The 18878-nt window shown below is 40.2% G+C and overlaps 1 protein-coding gene across 1 annotated transcript; it reads right to left on the bottom strand.

The window, feature by feature from the left end:
• Window positions 1-2890: 2890 nt before the first annotated feature.
• Window positions 2891-8209, bottom strand: FAM170A (family with sequence similarity 170 member A). Its single transcript, XM_003259875.4, has 4 exons — window positions 8062-8209; window positions 5098-5238; window positions 3239-4028; window positions 2891-2945 (listed from the first exon to the last, which is right to left on the bottom strand). Exons 1-4 carry the CDS (start codon window positions 8129-8131, stop codon window positions 2939-2941), a joined length of 1008 nt encoding a protein of 335 aa, XP_003259923.3. The 5' UTR covers window positions 8132-8209; the 3' UTR covers window positions 2891-2938.
• Window positions 8210-18878: the final 10669 nt, after the last annotated feature.

Below are 18878 nucleotides of genomic sequence, written 5' to 3'. Positions count from 1 at the left end.
AGCAAACTAACACAGGAACGGAAAACCAAACACTGCATGTTCTCAATTATAAGTGGGAGCTGAGCAATGAGAACACATGGACACAGGGAGGGGAAAAACACACACTGGGGCCTGTTAGGAGGGAAGGAGAAGGGAGAGCATCAGGATAAATAGCTAATGCATGTGGGGCTTAATACCTAGGTGATAGGTTGACAGGTGCAGCAAACCACCATGGCACATGTTTACCTATGTAACAAACCTGCACAGCCTGCACATGTATCCTGGAACTTAAAATAAAATTAAATTTAAAAAAAAAGGATTAAGTGAACTCCCATTCCATAGAAGCTCTTTCAGGGATGATAGGGAAAAAATCATCGCATAGGAGATAGCTAATTTTGGTATTAAAAAAAAAATGGACAAGGGTAATGTAAGAAAAAAAATTACACTCTGATTTTATTTGTGAATGGTCATAGAAATCCTAAATTTCTTAATAGAAAAGTGAATTCAACAGTTTAGTAAAAGAAAACAATAATGGTAAAATGAGGTTTATTTCAGGGAGGCCAGGATGGTTCATCATCCAAAAACCTATGATGCATTACACAAAATTAACAACTAAAGGAATGAAGTCATCTGAATAGATGCATCAAACCCACATAAAATTCAACAATCATTCTCACCTTTTTTAAAAAATTAGGTTATTTTTATGGTCACTATTATTTTATATTGTAGCAGAGGTCCTAGCCTGTTCAGTAACAGAAGAAAAACAAAAGTGCTGTCTAGAAATAAAAAGGAAAAAAACTAATTCTTTTTATTTGTATTTAATATGATTGAATATAGAAAAATACAGAATACTATACGGAAATACTTACACCCGAAAAATTTCAAAAAGGTTGTTAGAAGTGAAATGAAAATTTAAAATATGCATCAGTAATAACCAATTCTAAGATATAATAGAAAAAACATACCATTTACAAGGAGAATGAAAAGAAAAGATATCTTGGACTGCATCGAATAAAAATTGTGTATAACATTTGTGGAGAAAAGCATTAATCATTATTGAACAACAAAGAAAGAAAAAAAAATGCTTGAACAAAGAAAGAAATACACCATGGCAGTAACTACTAAACTGAAATATCTATATAATTCAGCACAGCAATGGATGTCTGGGTGTACATCCTAGAGAGAGACTCACATTCTGTGGTAATAGAGGAAATCTGGATGCAACTAAAATATCATCAAAGAGACAATAAATTAAAAGTTGGCATATTGATAGAATGAACTATAATACAGTAGTAAAAATTAGTTAACTACAGATATGTGTATGACAATGGATAACCTTAAAAACCTGTTTTTTAATAAAAACAAGTTGTAAACTAATAATGAAGTACAATAGTATGTGAAACTTTCAAGGTATTCAAAACATTTTATATATTTACATAATAGTATAAAACATGCACAGAAGTATTAAAAAATACTCAAAATCCACATGTAAGGCAATGGAACAGGGGACTATGGCTGTATTTGTAATCAATTTTACTTCAAAGCCATCTGAAGCAAACATAGAAAAATGCTAAGCTTAATAAAGCGGGATGATGGAAACATAGGTATGTAGTGGAGTTTGTCATGGTCTCATATGAAATGTGGTATCCAGCCTTGAAAAAATTGTCACACAGAACCCAGGAGCTTGGGTATTGCTGCCTCTGGAAAAGGCTGGTAGATAACTTTAGTGCTGATGTAAAACTTCTTTCACAAACCACTAGACAGATAGATGAAAATAATGAATAGGGCCAGGTGCCATGGCTCACGCCTGCAATCCCAGCAATTCGGGAGGCCCAGGCGGGTAGATCACTTGAGCCCAGGAGTTGAGACCAGCCTGACCAACGTGGTGAAACCTCGTCTCTACTAACAAAATACAAAATTAGCTGTGTGTGTTGGCACATGCCTGTAATCCCAGCTACTTGGGAGGCTGAGGCAGGAGAATCACTTGAACTCGGGAGGCAGAGGTTGCAGTGAGCCAAGATCACGCCATTGCACTCCAGCCTGGGCAACAAAAGTGAAACTCCATCTCAAAAAAAAAGAAAAGAAGAAGAAGAAGAAAAAGAAAAAGGAAAAAAAAAAGAAAATGATGAATAGATAGGTAGATTAATTTGTTAATTAAATAATATATCCAGGGAAGGTTTGAAACACAACCTTTATTACATATGATGTTTACATGTTAGACTGAGTGCTGGTCCCTCATCTCCTTCATACCTTGGGCAGTCTGTCTGCTACTATCTCCATGGCTCTTTCTCCTCCCTGGAAGTGAAGAAAACAATTGAGGCAGAACAGGAAGAGGCAAGAAACAATACAAGCATTGCTAGTCAGTTACCCTTCACCTTTGTTTTAAAGCTCAGAGTCATGCACCCCACAGTGAGTTCATTTCCAGATCAAATGCAGCAAAATGAAGGTTCTGAAACATTTCCAGGTCTCTTGGTATCTCATCATGATGATGTTGTTACTTCTCCAAATTCCCCTTTTCCCCAAGGGCTATATCCATGGGCTGAGGTGAGATCCCAGCTCAGGCCAAAGGCTCTCAGACTCTACACCTCTGATCTTGCTGGCACCCTGTCCTTTCAGGCCAGTCCTGGCCCTTGAGGTTACACTGAGCTTTCTCTGCCTAGAAGAGCTGCAGTGCTTCCTCTTAGAATTGAGGACAATCATGCAGACATTGAGAAAGTTCCCAGTCAATGCTCTTCACCTTGTCATCTAAGCAAATGGAGGACAATTCCCCAGAAGCACCAGGTGCACGACAAGTTGATGCAGCTGCACAGCCACCAGGTGACCCAGTGCATCCCTGCAGCTCCTTCCCTTGGATTCCTCTGGGCCCTCACAACACAGCCTCAGAAAACTGGAAGTCTCACTCCTTACCTCTTGCAAGAGAAGGCCACACCATCTTGCAGTATCCTCTGGCCCATTAGTCTCACCTGCTGTGTGAAAATCAAACCAAAGAAAGACAATTCTTAGTTAACGCGACCTTTGAAATTCTCAGAATTTCCTGCAGGAGCTGGAAAGGTCAAGACAAATCCTGACTTACAATCAAGACTTTATCAGATGCCTAGGCAAGAAGCAGAGATCCTAGTTATGTCCCCCTCCATTGTTCCCTGAGCCAATAAAGCCCCCAAATCTTCCTTACAGAGACCTAAGCCTGAAATGGGGAGACAGTACTGGCTCAGGGAAGCCATTGCTCCCTCAGCAGATCCACAACCCAGGCTTTGCTCACTTCCTGTCCTTTGGAATGTCCTTTGGAGAATGAAACACACAGCCTGGACATTGGCTCCAGGATCTCCTCAGACCAAGGTCTTCCTCTGTGGGCTGCCCCTCCTCCTCCTTCTTTGCTTCTGGTTTCTCTTCCTCCTCCTCCTCATTTCCATTTTCCTCCTCCTGCTCGTCTTGGGTGCTCTCTGATTCCATGTTCCCTGTCAGCTGAGCCATGGTAAGATGAAAGATGTGGCAGCTGAAGCCCTCTCTGATCCCATACTGCACATGCTCCTGGAGGGCTTCCATGGTGGTGAACAACCGGCAGCAGGCCATGCACCTGAAGCCGTTCTCCACGGTCACCAGCCAGTCAGGAGTCCTGGCCCTGGGTGTGTCCTCAAGGGTGGGTGAGCCTGGCAGGCTGTCTGATTCTGTCCTTTCCTCATGCTCTTTCTCCTCCCCGCTGGGCTCACTGTCAGACAGGAGGTTTCTGGTGGACACATCAGAGGGGGGAGTACCTACCCTCACAACCTCAGCAAGGGTCACTTCTTCCATCCTTGGCTGCTTTTCTAAGGACTCCGAAGTTTCCTCTGTCTCCCAGGAGATAGCCACACCTTTTTTCATTTGTACCTGCATGTAGTATATTTTCATGCCCCTTTCCTCTTTGTTTACACACAGAGAGGACACACAAGTCTTATAGGATGAGTGGGATGACAAGGAGACATGCTGTGAGCGGGGAGGAGTCTCTCCTCGTTCCTGAACCTGGGCCATGGGTGATTGAGGCTGGGGGCTGCCTCGATGTATTCTCTGGATTCCTGGGAAAGGAAATCAGAAACATGAGCAGATGCATGGGCCATGCCAGGAGCTGAGGGAACGTAAGTTGAATATGTGTGGTGCAGGAGACAGGGACTGTGGTGTGATGCAGCTGTGTGGTGAGTTTGGCATTTGTTGTTCATATTGTGGGGTAGTGATTCTAGTGTCATTCGCAGGTAGGGATGTTGGTGGGGTGTCCGTATATAGGGGTGTGGAGTATGGTGGTGAAGACTGCAGCTTATATGGAATGTCGGCACCGTGTGTGTGCTATGAAGATGTGAGTTGGTGCCATCATTGGTGTGTTATTTGTGGAATGTGGGAGGTAGTGTGGGAGAATGGCACTGCGGGTCATGCATTTGGGTGGTGTGTGTGCACAGAGTGTACCTGTGGAGCGTGTGGCTGTATGTGTGAGGTGTGTGAGCCTGAGCTAGAGTCCAGCTGCAGTGCTGGAGGCCTGGGCTGAGGAACTCTGTCTTTCTCTGGAAGGCAAAGGCAGAGCCCAAATAGTTCCACCGAAGGTGCTTAATCTGGTCCTGTGGCCCTACACCCCAAGAGCAGACTTTTCCGGCCTCTGCTCCCTGACTGCCTGACTGCACACCAGGGCTCATGCTCTCCTACACTGAGCTTATATCCATGCTCTTCTAACAGCTCTGTCATCTTGCCCAGACACCTCTGCAGAGCTCTGATCATATCCAACTGCCCTGGGTTTCTTCTTAGCCTCATCCTTGGATCTATGGGCCTCCTGCCCCCTACCCAAGGAGCCCTGCACCCAATCCCATGCCTAAGGAGTCCAGCACCCAGAGTCTCATACCCATAGTGCCCTGCATCCAGAGTCTCATGCTCAAGGAACCTCACACCCAGAGAATCTCACATCCAAGGAGCCCCACACCCAAAGACCGTCACACCGAAGGAGCCGCAAACCCAAAAAGCCCCACTCCCAAAGAGTCTTACACCCAAGCAGCACTGCAACCAAAGAGTCTCATGCCCACAGAGCCCCACACTCAAAGATTTTCATGCCCAATGAACCCCACAGCCAAGGAGCCACGTGCCCAAGGAACCCTGCACCCTTACCACCGTGGATGAGCTTGCATGAAGAAGAAACACAGGAGAAGTATTCGGAGGTAGAAGTAACTTCTCCCACCACTTGGCTCCAGCCTTTGGCCACTCTAGTGGATCCAGACTGCAGGGCATCCTCTTGGGACTTTGACATTCCTGAGAAAGGTATGAAGGGCACAGAAATATGATGGATGGGGAATGTTTGTGCATCATTTACCATCCAACAAATATTTACTGAGTGGCTGACATATGTCAGGTGTAGTGAACACACATGGTTTGTGAGACAGGCTTCTGGTGGATACTCCAGTATTTAATTACAGTCAACAGGTATTTTGATAGTGCATCAATAGGAACATAGGTCTGTGTGGTGACTATGAATACGTCTGAAGTGTAAGAGTGACACCTATCAGATAGCCTTTGATATGTGTAGATTTGTGTGGGTATATTTTAGAAACACGTGTCTGTGTCTGTGGAGTTTGTGTGCATAGTTTGTGTTTACAACCCTGGAATTATGCAATATGTAACTTTTCCTGATTATATGGTGTGGCTTGTATTTATAATGTACATTAATTCATTCATCTGGCAATATTTCATGAACAGCTACCATGAATCAGACACCAGTCCACTCTTACAGGCTCTAGGAATACTGAACAAAACAGTCCTTCTTCTAAGTGGACTTTCCATTCTAGACAGGGAAGACAGACACTAAGCAGAAATATATAAGTATATTATAGGTCAGCTCACTATGAATATATAAGGGTCACCAGATTTAGCAAACAAAGATAGCTGATGCCAAGTTAAATTTGAATTTTAGATAAATTACAAATAATTTTTTTAGTGTAAGTATGTCCCATGCAATATTTGTCATATTTATTTTTAGTGTCAGTATGTTCCATACCATATTTGGGACACACTTATACTAAAAAATCTTTGGTGGTTTATCTGATATTCAAGTTTAACTGGACATCCTGTATTTTATCTGGCAACCCTAGCAAGGGGATGATAGTGAATCTTTGTTTCATTGTGGTCTGTGCAAAGCAGGCCTGTGTAACAATGTGTTACAGATATGGCACGTATGATGTGTAACTGGCTCTTAAAGAGGCATTTAGAGATAGTTTAACGTAGCTGTGTTTGTGTGAGAGTTGAGACACACACACACACCCCCCCACATATGAAATCTCTGTAGGAAGAAAAGACTGTCACACACATGGGTTGTGTGAGTATGTAATAGAGGAACGATATGTGTATATAACTATATGCACTATGTGTGGGGAGGTGTGTGACTCTTTTTCTGTATCAGAGTATATGTGGGCATATGAGTGGCTGTCTCCTAGAATACCCTTAAGAAAAATTTGGTATACACTGTTATGTGTATTGAGTGTTGCCCAGGCCCAGGCATGGTGATAGGAAGTTCACCCCACAGACCCCACCACTGTGCTCCCATTATCTCCAGTCCTCCCCCTCCCAAAACACACACGCACGTGCACACACAGACACACATACACACACAGAGACAGACAAAACATTCTGAAATGTAAGGGTAGATGAAAGAGAGGAAAACCATTGCCTTCCCCTTCCTGTCCCAGCCCCCTGCTCTCCATGCCTACTCTCCACGCCTCCATTCCCAGGGCTCAATCTACAGGTCTTCATGACCTTCGGCCTCATAGGCGCTGCTGAGCTCTAATTGGGGCAGATGCCTCCAGGGCCGTCTCTGGGGCAGGCTCCTTTCTGCCCTGTCTCCTGCATGTGACCATCCCCCTTTCAGGATAAGCGGCTTGTTTACATTTAATACATGCCATTACCATGCAGCCTGGGAAGTAAATTGACAGCGATCTAAGGCCCTTACCCTGTGCTTCATTTCCTCTGAGAAGTCCCACACTGTGGATTCACAAACTCTATTGGATTAATTGGTTAATTCTTCCTGCTGAAGCAAACAAACCTCCGTGGTTTCAGTATGACGCCATCCCTAAACAAGTGTTTAATCTACTTTCTAACAAGCATTTCACTACTCAAGATATTTTTCAACAAGGCCTTTAACTCATTGGGCTACTCTTTCGTTTCTGCTAAAAGGGATAGTGCAAATCATAGATTTCTACCAGCACCCTTCACACCTTCCACCTCAGTCACCCCAGGGAAAGAGCAAATAAAGAGAATAAGAGAGAAAGACGAGACTCAAGGCTGCATCACTGGGTCTTGATAAGTGGATCCCCCACCTGCCTGAGACTGACATAGTTCCAGGTACCAGCAGCCCCAGAACAAAAGTTCTCAGCCCAGCAGGGTTGGCTCTCTGTGTGCCAGTAGCATCTGAACTTCCTGTCCATCTCACATCCGGGTACCCTCAAGATGGATGTGCCAGCGTCAGCCAACAGCCAGGTCTCCCCCTCCCTACTGCATAGGTGGTACATTCTCCTCAGTTCCTCCTACCTAAAGAAGGCTCAGGCTGGCCGGGAGCGGTGGCTCACGCCTGTCATCCCAGCACTTTGGGAGGCCGAGGCGGGCGGATCATGAGGTGAGGAGATCGAAACTATCCTGGCTAACACAGTGAAACCCCGTCTCTACTAAAAATACAAAAAAAAATTAGCCAGGCATGGTGGTGGGCGCCTGTAGTCCCAGCTACTCGGGAGGCGGGAGGCGTGGGGGCGGAGCTGCAGTGAGATCACCAGGCTGGACAGGCAGACTCGGCGAGGACGATCAGGATGAGACCATGGCTAACACGTGAAACCCGTCTCTACTAAAAATACAAAAAAAAATTAGCCAGGCATGGTGGTGGGTGCCTGTAGTCCCAGCTACTCGGGAGGCTGAGGCAGGAGAATGGCGTGAACCGGGGAGGCAGAGCTTTCAGGGAGCCGAGATCATGCCACTGCACTCCAGCCTGGGCGACAGAGCGAGACTCCATTTCAAAAAAAAAGAAAAAATAAAAAAAGAAGGCTCAGGCTGGCCAGTGACGCTCGTGCCCCGGACAGTTTGCCCCGCACATACCTCCTCCCTTCTCAGCGGTTTCCTGAGACTCTTCATTTTCCAAATGTTTCCTCTTTTGTCGTCGTTTCATGGTATCAGCTAGAAGAGTTTCTAGAAGATGCTTAATGTCCACCTCCCCCTTTTTCCTGCAGATTGATCCTTCTTGGCTCTCAGGAAATTCATTAAAAAGATTCAGTACGAATAAACGTAGTTGAATCTCCTAAATAGCTAAAGAACTCAGACCACTTAGTGAAGGAGCAGCACTGCCCAGTGCTCACTACACTGCAGGGCTGTTAAGGTTCAAAGGTCACCAGCCCCACAGCAGATTCTCTGACCTCAATGATGACATCACAGCGTTCTGTGGACCTAGGTTCAACACAGTCTATGCAACTGCAGAGACAAGGACAATTCCTTTTTTTCCAATAAAAGTCCTCTAATGAATTCAACTCTCCCGTATTTCAAATGTGGCAGAATATTTTGAGATGTCAACATGTTTCTGTTTAATTTTTTTCTTTTCTCCTTTTTTTTCACCCTTTCCCGTCTGGACTCAAGCAGGTAGCAGGCTTTGTGTTCATTGCTCAGAGGAGGGGTACGGCAGGGCTGAAAGCAGCAATAGCATGTTAATCATCTCGACTTTTCTTCCTTTTTTTTTTTTGTTGTCGTTTTTATTTTGTTTTGTTTGTTCAGAGATAGGGTCTTCCTCTGTTGCCCAGGCTGAAGTGCAGTGGTGTGATCATAGGTCACTTCAACCCCTAGGCTCAAGTGATCCTCACACTTCAGCCTCCCGAGTAGCTGGGACAACAGGCACCAGACAAAAGCCACCACATCTGGCTAATTTTTTTTTTTTTTTTTAGAAACAGGGTCTCAGTATGTTGCCCAGGTTGGTCTTGAACTCCTAGCCTCAAGCTATCCTCCTGCCTCAGGCTCCCAAAGTGCTAGGATTATAGGCACGAGCCACCACACCCCACCTGACTTTTATTTCTAAAATCTCAAACTCTATAGGAAAGAGGAAAGTTAGCAGAAATATAACGGAAGTAGGATTTTTTTAATTAGGCATGCCCCCTTCTTACTCTACTACAGTGTTGAGAGGTACTGATTAGGTCAGAGAGAGAGAGGGATCTTCAAACTATGGAGGAGAGGAGCCCTCTAAAATGTGGCTGAAGAGGTACACGTGGCAAAATCTTCAAGAAGGGCTGGCTGTATTATGCGTACAGGCAGAATCATGGCGACCTGTCTCACACATGGCATAGGAGCCACACCACCTAAAGACGCCCCTGCAACTGAGCTGATGGGCATCTAAACTTCAGCTGTATGCTCCAATAACCAGAGACTATGCTCTCACCCCACCCTCAAAACCTCAGCCCCATATGATTTCCAAATAGAGAGGGGTGGAAATCCAAACAGGACACCAACAGAACCAAGGCTTAAATTACAAATTAAATGGAGTTATATAAGAAAATTCCATACTATTTCCTGCACATCTCTGCTCACGGGCTGAAATGTATACCAGTTATAAGTGGCAACCCATCTGGATCTTCCTGATTCCAATCTAAAATTAGAGACACCTCATTTGGGGCAGTGGCCCCAATCCAGTGGGACTATTAGTTGACAAGTGTGAGGGGGACTTCCAGAAGTCAGTGCATTAAAAAAGCAGTAGAAACACCCAGAGGACCAAGATGGGCCCAAATTTGAAAGGGCACTGCAGACTGTCCCCAGGTAGAAGGAGAATGAAGACAGGGCAAATGTAGCCTTGTAAAAAACTGCTGACGAGATTAAATCTCCAGTTTCTTAAAGAATCCCTAAAAAAGAGGGGCCAAAGAGCATTTTTTTGTGTGGTAGAAATTTTCACACTAAAGTAGAGAGAATTGTATAATAGGAATGCAGCTTCATGTACACATAATCCAGTTTCAACAGTTATCAGTATTCTGCCATTCTTGTTCCATCCATCACACACACACACTTTTAGTCTTTTGTTCATTTCTTTTTATTTAGGTGTTTGACATAAAGGAGTGGGGGACTTGCTGTATTTTAAAGCAAATTCCAGACATTATGTCATTTCTCCTTGAATGCAGCAGTACGTACCTACAAAGATATGAACTTTTAAAAAACATAACAGAAATATCATTATCTCACCAAATGAATTTAATCATAATTCTTTTACATAATTTAATAACCAAGCCATACTCAATTTCCTCCAAATATGCTAAAATATCTTTGTATAACTGTATTGTTGAGATCAAGATCCAAACAAAGTCCACACATTGTGATTGGTCGATACATCTTTTAGACTACAACAGTTCTCCCTCCCTTTTTAAGGCATTTACCTGTTGGAAAAAACTAAGTAATTTATCTTCTAGAATTTTCCACAGTTTGGAAATGGTTAATTGTATTCTTGTGATGTTATCTAGATGTTCCCCTATGAGCTGCATTGCCTTGTAAACAGGTAGTTAGGTCTAGATAATTGATTAGTTTTAGATTCAGTGACATGGGAAGCTTGGAGAGTTTTGCATGAGAAATTACATTTGAAAAGATCACTCTGGTAACTGTGTTGAGAATAGACTTTTAGAAGGCAAAGGCCGAATCAGAGAGAACAGTGGGCCTATTGCAATAATCCAGGAGAGAGATGAGACTGGTTTGGATCACAATGTTAGTTGTGAAAATAATGGATAGTGGTCATCTTCTGGGTGTATTTTGTAGGAAGAGACAACAGAATTTGCTGAAAGATCAGATATTTTCCAGAAGCTAGGCTTGTGGACTCCTTCATCTGGTACCCCACCAACAGAGCCCATTCTACATCTGCCCCTGCAGTCATAGCCTTCATGCGTGAAACATGCGGGGACACTAGATCAAAGCAGCCTCCTCTTGTAGCAGACAAAGATGGCTGTTTGTTCCTCCCTCTGACCTCCCCCTCTGGCTTTCCTCTGTTCCTCTTTGACTTCCCCCACCATCAGTTTCATCATCAAAACTCCTTCTGATCCTTGAAGAGTCAGGGAAAAAATGTCCACCAGGTGACCAAATATTACTTAGGGGTAGGAGTCACAGTCCCGGAAGACATACCCCAAACTGTTCACTTTCCTTACCTCTGAGTCAAGAAGGAGAATGAGAGGAACAGGTGCAGAAGATAATGAAAGAGAACTCTACTCCTTATATTTCATACTCTGGATGGTTAGAATTCTATCACAAAAATGTACCAACATATAACTTGTGTAACTAAAAATATACACATATTAAGAACAAACCAGCGAGCCTGCCACTCCTAGAAAATTGACAATATTAAGAATAAAGCAAAAGATATAATTACAGACCCTGCAGACATCAAAAAAATAGCAAGGAAACCCCACAAACAATGCTATGGACATGAATTTGACAACTTAGATGAAATGGACAAATTTCTCAAAAAATACAAACTGCTACAACTCACCCAATTTGAAATAAGTAAATTTCATGCCCTATAACTATAAAGGAAATTGAATCTGTAATTGTTAAACTCCCAGAAAAGAAATCTCCATGACTACATGGTTTCACTGGGAAATTCTGTCAACTGTTTAAAGAAGAATTAACATTAATTCTACACAATCTCTTCCAGAAAAAGAGGAAGAGAGATGATTTCTCAATTCATTTTATGAAGTTAGTAATACGCTGATACCAAATCAGACAAAGATAGCAACAAAAAAGAAAACTGCATACCAATATTCCTAACAAATATAGATGCAAAAATTCTTAATAAAATATTAGAAAACAGAATTCAGCAATATGTATAAAGAATTACACACCATGACCAAGTGGGGTCTACTCCAAGGATGCAAGACTGATTCAACCTTCAAAATTCAATCAATATAATCCACTGTATTTATAGGCTAAAAAAGAAAAATCATATAGGCTGAAGAAGAAAAAGGAAATCAACCGATGCAAAAATTTTTAAAGCATTTTAAAATATTCATTCTAGCTGGGTTGGTGTGGGACTCCTATAGTCCAAGCTACTGGGGGGCTGAGGTGAGAAGATCACTTGAGTCCGGGAGTTTGAGACAACATAGCAAGACCCCATATCTTTTTTCAAAAAAAGTTGTTCTTATAAAAATAGGAATAGAGAGGAAATTTCACAACTCAGTAGAGAAAATCTACATAAAGCCTATAGCTAACATTGATGGTAAAACTGAATGTTTTTCTCCTCAGAACAGGAACATGGCAAAGCTGTCTACTCTCAATGTTCTTAATAATAATGCTCTTAGCATAAAACTGGATGTTCAAGCCAGTGCAAAGGGCAAAAAAGGTAAACAAAAGTCACACAAGAGAGAACGAAAGAAATAAAACTTCCTATTTCCAGGTGGCACGATTGTGTAGAAAATCCCAGAAAATCTACAGAAAGAAGAGGAGCAAGAGGAGGAGGAGGAGGAAGAGGAGGAACAAAGGTAGAGAAGGAAGAAAAAGGAAAAAAGAAAGAGAGAACTTCTATAAATGAATTCAGCAAAGTTACAGGGCAGAAGATAAAATTACATCAATTGTATTTCTATATATTAGCAACAGACACACGAACACCAAAATTAAAACAATACCACTGGCCTAGCACAGTAGCTCATGCCTCTAATTCCAGCACTTCGAGAGGTGGAGGCAAGAGAATCCCTTGAGCCCAGGAGTTCCAGACCAACCTGGGCAACATAGCAAGAACCCTTCTGTACAAAAAGAAATTTTTAAAAATTAGCTGGGGGTGGTAGCACATGGCTCTGGTCCTAGCTACTCAGGAGGCTAAGCACATGAAAAGATATTCAATATCATTATCCACTAGGAAAATGCAAAGTAAAAGCACATTGTATCACTACACACCTATTGGAATGACTACAATAAAAAAAGTGACAACATCAAATATTGATGAGGATGTTGGATCATTCATACATTGCTGCTAGAAATGTAAAATGTTATAGCCAAAAGTATGGCAGCTGAAACATATAACTACCTTATTACCCAGCAATTACATTATTGGGCATTTGTCCCAAAGAAATGAAAAACCTGCATACAAAAACCTACATAACAGCTTGTTCATAATAGCCAAAAACTAGAAACAACTCAGATGTCCTTCAGTGGGTGAATTACTAAACAAACTGTGGTACTTTCTTACTTTGAATACTACTTAGCAATAAAATGGATCAAACTTGGATGAATCTTCAGAGAATTACACAGAGAGGGGAAAAAAATAGTCAATGCCAAAATGTTATATACTGTGTAATTCCACTTACAAAACATTCCTGGAGTAAGGAAAGTATAAAAACGAAAAATCAATTAATGGTTGCCAGTGGTGAAGGAGGGGATGAGAGTGAGAGAAAAGCGAGTGTGGCTATAAAAGACCAACATGCAATATGGCTATAAAAGAGCATCCCACTGCCACTCACATCATGGGATGTGGCTCCTCTTCCTTTGGAAAGGGGAGAGAAGAGTGGGAAACACTGCATCTTGCGATTTGAGTGCCAGCTCAGCTGCAGTACAATAGGACACCAGGTAAACTTCTAAGGTTTTTGACTCTAGTCCCTGACTTCTAGACGACACCTCTGAAAATACCTAGGGCCTCAGGGAACTTGCTACCCTGAAGGGAAGGACAAAAGCCTCTCTGGCTTTACCACCTGCCGACAGTAGAGTCCCAGGGCCTTAAGTGAACATAAGCGGTAGCCAGGGAGTGGTTACAGTAGGCCTTTGGTGAGACCCAGTACTGTGCTGCCTTCAGGTCTGACCCAGTACAATCATAGTGGTGGTGGCCTCATGGGAGTTTGTGTCACTTCATCACCAGCTCTAGGTGGCTCAGAACAGAGAGACTGTGTTTGTTTGGGAGAAAGTAAGGGAAGAGAACAAAAATATCTGCCTGGTAATACAGATAATTTTTCTAGATCTTGTGCAAGACCATCAAGGTGGTACCTCTAGGAGTCTGCAAGGACCACAGCGTTACTGGGCTTGGGGTGCCCCCTAAAGCAGATATAGCTTAGATCACAACACTCAAGTCCTTTCAAAAAAAGTATTCTCAAGAAGGACAAGTACTAAGTCCAAACTGAGAAGACAACAGTAAATACCTATCTCTTCGATGCCCACACAGACGAACATCTACAAGTATCAAGACCATCCAAGAAAACAAAACTTCATCAAATGAACTAACTAAGGCACCAGGAATCAATGCTGGAGAAACAGAAATATGTGATCTTTCAGAAAAGGAATTCAAAGTAGCTATATTGAGGAAATTCAAATAAATTCAGGATAGCACACAGAAGGAACTCAGAATTCTATACGTCAGATTTAACAAAGAGATTGAAATAATTAAAAATAATTAAGCAGAAATTAAGGACAAGAAAAACACAATTGGCATACTGAAGAATACACCAGAGTCCTTTAATAGAAGAACTGATCAAGCAGAAGAACGAATTCATTGAGCTTAAAGACAGGCTATTTGAAAATATACAGTCAGAGGAGACAAAAGAAAAAAGATTTTAAAAAAACAATGAAGCACACTTGCAGGATCTAGAAAATAGTCTCAAAAGGGCAAAACTAAGAGTTGTTGGCCTTAAAGAGGAGGTAGAGAATGAGATAGGAGTTAAAAGTTTATTCAAATGAATAATAACAGAAAGCTTTCCAAACCTAGAGAAAGATTTCAACATCCAAGTATAAGAAGGTCATAGAACACCAAGCAGAGTTAACCCAAAGAAGATAACCTCAAGGAATTTAATCATCAAACTCCCAAAGGTCAAGAATAAAAAAAGGATCCTAAAAGCAGCAAGCAAAAAAAAAACATACAATGGAGCTCCAATACATCTAGCACCAGACTTTTCAGTGGAAACCTTACAAACCAGGAGAGAGTGGCATGACATATTTAAAGTGCTGAAGGAAAAAAGTTTACCCTAGAATAATATATCCACGAAAATATCCTTCAAACATGAAGGAAAAGTAAAGACTTTTTCAAACAAACAAAAGCTGAGGGATTTAATCAACACCACACCTGTCCTACAAGAAATGCTAAAGGGAGTGCTTCAGTCAGAAAGAAAGGATGTTAATGAGCAATAAGAAATCAACTGAAGGTAAAAAAAAAAAAAACAAAAAAAAACTCACTGGTAATAGTAAGTACACAGAATACTAAAAAACTGTAGCTGCAGTGTATAAATTATCTTAAGTAGAAAGACTAAATGATGGACAAATCAAACATAATTACTACAACAACTTTTCAAGACATAGAAAGTACAATAAGATATAAATAGAAATAACAAAAAGTTAAAAATCAGGAGACAAAATTAAGGCATAACATCTTTATTAACTTTCCTTTGGCTTGCTTGTTTATGCAAAGTTGTTATCAACTTAAAATAATGTGTTATAAGATACTATTTGTAAGCCACATGGTAACCTCAAACCAAAAAACATACAATGAATATAGAAAAAATGAAAAGCAAGAAACTAAATCATATCACCAAAGAAAAGTACCTTCACTAAAAGGAAAGCAGAAAGAGAAGAAAGAAGGGACAGAAGACCAGAAAACAAATAAAAAATTTGTAGGAGTAAGTCCTTACTTGTCAATATTAACAATGAATATAAATGGACTAAATTAGTCTATCAAAAGACATGGAATGGCTGCGTGGATTTTAAAAAAAACAGGACCTAGGGATCTGTTGCATATAGGAAATACAATTCACCTATGAAGACACACATAGCAATAAAAGAAAGGGGAGAAATAAGATAATCCATGCCAATAGAAACTGAAAAGGAGCAGGAGTAGCTATATTTACATCAGACAAAATAGATTTTAAGACAAAAACTGTGCAAGGAGACAAAAAAGGCCACTATACAATAATAAAGATGTCAATTCAGCAAGAGGATATAACAATCTTAAATATATATGCACCCAACACTGGAGCACATAGATATATAAAGGAAATATTATTAGAGCTGAAGAGAGAGATAGACATCAATACAATAATAGCTGATGACTTCAACACCCCACATTCAGCATTGGAAAGATCTTGCAGACGAATAAACAAAGAAACATCAAACTTAGTCTGCACTATAGACCAAATTGACCTAATAGATATTTACAGAACATTTCATCCAGTAGCTACAGAATACAAATTTTTTTCCTCAGCACATGGATTATTCCCAAGGACAGATCATATGTTAAGTCACCAAGCATGTCTAAAAACATTCAAAAAGATGAAATCATATCAAGCATCTTCTCTGATCACAATGAAATAAAACCAGAAATCAATAACAAAAGGAATTTTGGAAGCTATACAAATACATGGAAATTAAATATATGCTCCTGAATGACCAGTGGGTCAATGAAGAAATTAAGAAGGAAATTGAAAAAATTTTTGAAGCAAATGAAAATGGAAACAAAACATACCAAAACCTATGAGGCACAGCAAAAGCAGCTCTAAGAGAGAAGTTTATACCTCCAAGTGCCTACAACATCAAAAAGGAAGAAAAACTTCAAACAAGCTAACAGTGCACCTTAAAGAACTAGAAAAGCAAGAGCATGCCAAACGCAAAATTAACCAAATAAATAATAAAAATCAGAGCTGAAATAAGTGAAAGTGAATGAAAACAATACAAAATATCAATGAAACAAAAAGTTGGGTTTTTGAAAAGTTAAACAAAATTGACAAACGTTTGGCCAGACTAAGAGAATAAGAGAAAAGATCCAAATAAATCAGAGATGAAAAAGGAGACATTACAACTTATACTGCAGAAAGTCAGATGATCATTAGTGGCTAGTATGAACAACTGTATACCAATAAATTGGAAAACCTAGAAGAAATAGACAAATTCCGAGATACATACAACCTACAAGATTGAACCATGAAGAAATCCAAAACCTGAACAGACCAATAACAAGAAACAAGATGAAACCATAATAAAATTTCTCCCAGTAAAGAAAAGGCCAGGACTCAATGACTTTACTGCTGAATTCTACCAAACATTTAAAGAAAAACTAATATCAATCCTACTCAAACTATTCCAAAAAATAGAGAAGGGACTACCTCCAAACTCATTCTGTGAGGCCAGTGTTACCCCGTTACCAAAACCAACAAAGACACATCAAAAAAGAAAACTTCAGGCCAATATCTCTGATGAATATTGATGCAAAAATCCTCAACAAAATACTAGCAAATGAAATTCGATAATATGTTAAAAAGATCACTCATCATGACCAAGTGGGATTTTTCCCAGGGATGCAAGCATGGTTCAACATATGCAAATAAATCAGTGTGATACATCATACCAACAGAATGAAGGACAAAAACTATATGATCATTTTAATTGACATTGGAAAAGCATTTCATAAAATTCAACATCCCTTCATGATAAAACCCCTAGAAAAACTAGGTATAGAAGGAACATACCTCAACATAATAAAAGCCACATGCAACAGACCCACAGCTAATATCATACTGAATGGGGAAAAACTGAAAGCCTTTCCTCTAAGATTTGGAATATAAGGATGCCCATTTTCAACATTGTTATTCAACATAGTACAAGAAGTACTAGCCACAGCAATGAGATGAGACAAAAAATAACGGGCATCCAAATCAGAGAGGACGAAGTCAAATTATCCTAATTTGCAGATGATATGCTCTTATATTTGGAAAAACCTAAAAACTCTACCGAAAAACTATTACAACTGATAAATTCAGTAAAGTTGCAGGATACAAAATCAACATACAAAAATCAGCAGCATTTTTATATACCAATAGTGAACAATCTAAAAAAAAATTTAAGTAATCTCATTTACAACAGCCGCAAATGAAATTAAATACCTAGGAATTAACCAAAGAAGTGAAATATCTCTATAATGAAAACTATAAAACATTGATTCAAGAATTTGAAGAGGATACAAAAAAATGGAAAGTTATTCCATGTTAACGGATTGTAAAATCAGTATATTAAAATGTCAGTACTACCCAAAACAATCTATTGATTCAGTGCTATTCCTATATAAATACTAATGACATTCTTCACAGAAACAGAAAAAACAATCCTAAAATTTACATGAAACCATAAAAGACACAGAATAGCCAAAGCTTCCTTGAGCAAAAGGAACAAAACTAGAAGAATCACATTACCTGATTTCAAATTATACCATCAAGATACAGTAACCAAAACAGCATGATACTAGCATAAAAACAGACACACTGACCAATGGAACAGAAAAAAGAATCCAGAAACAAATCTACACAACCACAGTGAACTCATTTTTGACAACAGTGCTAAAAACATACACTGGGGAAAAGACGATCTCCTTAGTAAGTAGTGCTGGGGAAACTGGATATCCAAATTCCGAAGAATGAAACTAGACTCCTATCTCTCACCATATACAAAAATCAAATCAAAATTGATTAAAGACTTAAATCTAAGACCTCAAATTATAAAACTACTAGAAGAAAACATAGGGGAAACTCTCGAGGCCGTTGGTCTGGACAAAAATTTCTTGAGGCAAACACAGTCAATCAAAGCAAAAATGGACAAATGGGATTACATCAAGTTAAAAAGCTTCTGTACAGCAAAGGAAACAGTCAACAAAGTAAAGAGACAACCACAGAATGTGAGAAAATATTTGTAAACTACCAATCTGACAAGGGATTAATAACCAGAATATGTACGGAGCTTAAAAACTCTAAGGGAAAAATCTAATAATCTGATTTTACAATGGGTCAAATATTTGAATAGACATTTATGAAAAGAAAACATACAAATGACGAACAGGCATAGGAAAAGGTGGTTAACATCACATCACTGATCATCAGAGAAATACAAATCAAAACTATAATGAGATATTATCTCTCCCTAGTTAAAATGGCTTAAATCCGAAAGACAGGCAA

Source organism: Nomascus leucogenys, chromosome 2 (assembly GCF_006542625.1).
Source record: "Nomascus leucogenys isolate Asia chromosome 2, Asia_NLE_v1, whole genome shotgun sequence".
NCBI lineage: Eukaryota > Metazoa > Chordata > Mammalia > Primates > Hylobatidae > Nomascus > Nomascus leucogenys.
The sequence above is the reverse complement of the archived record's forward strand: the minus strand, read 5'-3'. Positions and strand labels throughout refer to the sequence as shown.

Bases quoted from the DNA above. Each gene is read 5' to 3' on its own strand.
- FAM170A (XM_003259875.4), bottom strand. From the start codon at position 8,131: ATGAAACGACGACAAAAGAGGAAACATTTGGAAAATGAAGAGTCTCAG. The intron at 5,239-8,061 runs GTATGTGCGGGG...TACCTTTCTCAG, and splicing joins AACCGCTGAGAAGGGAGGAG to GAATGTCAAAGTCCCAAGAG. The intron at 4,029-5,097 runs GTAAGGGTGCAG...TTCCTTTCCCAG, and splicing joins ATGCAAGCTCATCCACGGTG to GAATCCAGAGAATACATCGA.